At 55.2% G+C, this 2,188-nt stretch overlaps 1 protein-coding gene across 1 annotated transcript in view; it reads left to right on the top strand.

Annotated features, from left to right (window-relative positions):
* SKAP1 (src kinase associated phosphoprotein 1) overlaps nucleotides 1–2,188 on the top strand; it is a gene marked incomplete at its 5' end in the record, with an annotated part of 14,224 nt that overhangs the window by 6,693 nt on the left and 5,343 nt on the right. The window contains one exon of the mRNA XM_009873259.1: nucleotides 1,411–1,476. Within this exon, the coding sequence (XP_009871561.1) occupies nucleotides 1,411–1,476 (66 nt within the window). The remainder of the gene's footprint in view (nucleotides 1–1,410; nucleotides 1,477–2,188) is intronic.

Genomic DNA, 2,188 nt, shown 5'->3' with positions numbered 1-2,188 from the left:
GATGTCACCCACGGCGGTGGCAGGAGAGTCCTGCCCCGTGTTGGAGGTTGTCTCTGGGGTTTTTTGGGAGGTTGGTTTGGCTCCATCTCCTGCCCAGATGGGATTAAAGGATTTGGTGCCACTGGTTTAAGGATGAAGGGATCCAGATGTGAGGGTTCGGATGCATGTGCAGGAGTGATGGGGGGAGAGCGCCGTCATGGATACATTTACATTCTCTTTTACAAATGCAAAAAGCGGGCAAAAGCCACTTTCAATAATTTATTTTAAAATCGATGCTAATGAGATTCTGTCTTGTCAGCGGCCGAGTTTTACAATAAAGCCTGATTTATTTAGAAAAGATTTTTTTTTTCGGTGCAGCTTCCCGTCTAATGGGGGGAGCGGTCACGGTGACCCCCCGACTCGGGATACAATTTGTAATTGGCAGCAGAGGTCTGACCTGGTTTGCATCGATCAGCGCCGGGGCCACGGAAAGCACCGAGCACTTCGCTGCCCTGGCCTCAGCGCCGTGGGATCAGCAGAAAAACCAAGCTCGGATCCTGTTGGCTTTGCCTAAAGGTGACAGCAAAGCCACATCCCCTGAGTTGCAATGGGGACACGTCTTCTGCCCCGTGCCAGGGCTACCCCCTGCTCCCCAGCAGCGGTGCAAGAGCAGTTTGCTCCCCGAAACATTTGGGAATTGGGCTTTATTTATGTTATTTTATTAGGTTGCTTCTAGGCTTTACGGCCACAGAAGGAAGCCTGGGCTGGAGTGGCAGCTAACGTGGGTGCTGGGCACCCGACTCCCCCCAGAGCAGCTCAGGCTGGTTGTACATGCCTTGGTGGTAAATAATCTCATTTAAACTTATTTGCATGTAGATCCTTGCTCCCATCAGCCTCTAGCCCTTTTTGGGGGCTTTCCCCGTGACTTCCAGACCCTTCATCCTTAACCTTTCCCGTGGTGTCATTTTTTATTATTTCCTTGCACCCTCTTTCCTCTCACCCCACAGCCGTGCCCGCCTGCCCACCCTCTGGTGCCTGGGGTCCTCTTTTTCCTCCTTGATTTCTGCTTCTGTCCTCTGTCCTTCCTCACGTTTCTGTCCTGGCCCTTCTCCCTGACATCTTGTTCTCTCCAGGCTGCGAGTCCCGCGCAGGAAGCATCTCTTCCTATAAGGCAAAGTGCTGCCGAAATTTATGAGGCCATAATAAGTGATTTGTTTTTACCAGTGTTAACAACAATTCATATTTTTATGCGACGCGTTTTAAAATATTATCTGTGACTTCCTCCCTTCCACTCTTCACAATTAAGCCGGGAATTTATTATTCTGACAGTCGGATGCTCTCGCAGCCCTCTGCCTGCCTGGGGGTTTGGTGTAGCCGCACCGCTCACAGCCCTTCCCCTGACTTCTCTGCTCTGTTTCTCCCCCCTGCTAGATGAGGAGGAGCTGGAACCCCCCTTCCCAGAGGACAGCGATGATGCCGGGACCAGACGGAGCAGCGGTAAGAGCCCACCCTGCTTTGGTCAACCCAAAAGCCCTACAGGTCATGGTCGGGGGGTCTGAGTCCAGGAGCCTGCGAGCATCCTGCGGTGTGAGGGGTGATGGAGGACGGGAGAGGCACCAAGAGAAGACCAGTAGGTGACAGAGGAGACTCTGCAGCTGCTGCAAGTCAGATAACTCGGGTTTGGGGAGCTCTCCCCATCTTCTCCAGGCATGGGAGATGCCTCTTTTTGGACAGACGCCCCATGGCAGGTGGCCTTAGTGAGCTCTCGGCGGTGGAGCCCCAAAATCCATCCCCCTTCCTGCCTGGTGAGATCTATGTGATGAAGGATCTCCCGTGGAAGCACTCCCATCCCTGTCCCACAGCCCGTCCTGGACCACAGAGAGGGAACCAGCCCTCCCCAGGGGTCGGGGAGAGGATCCAGGGCAAAAGCAGCCTGAAGAGAGGGCAGGAAGGGAATCAGCCCAGAGGAAGCCACCACAGGGAGGGATCTCGGCACGGGAAGCCCGAAGGATGTGCACCGTCACCCCAGGAACCAGCACAGCCCCAGAGCCTGACACGGTCACCAAGGCCCCCACCCCTGCTTTTTCCTTAAGGACCCGCGCCGAGGGACGGGAGCGGAAGGTCTGTTTCCTCCCCGGTCCCACCTGCTTCTCTTTCCATCGCCGCATCCGTCGCGGCACAGGAAAACGGGGCTTGTGTCCCAGCAGCC

The sequence above is a fragment of the Apaloderma vittatum genome, unplaced genomic scaffold, assembly GCF_000703405.1.
Source record: "Apaloderma vittatum isolate BGI_N311 unplaced genomic scaffold, ASM70340v1 scaffold5610, whole genome shotgun sequence".
NCBI lineage: Eukaryota > Metazoa > Chordata > Aves > Trogoniformes > Trogonidae > Apaloderma > Apaloderma vittatum.
Note: the sequence above shows the minus strand (reverse complement) of the source record. Positions and strands in the feature narration are given on the sequence as shown.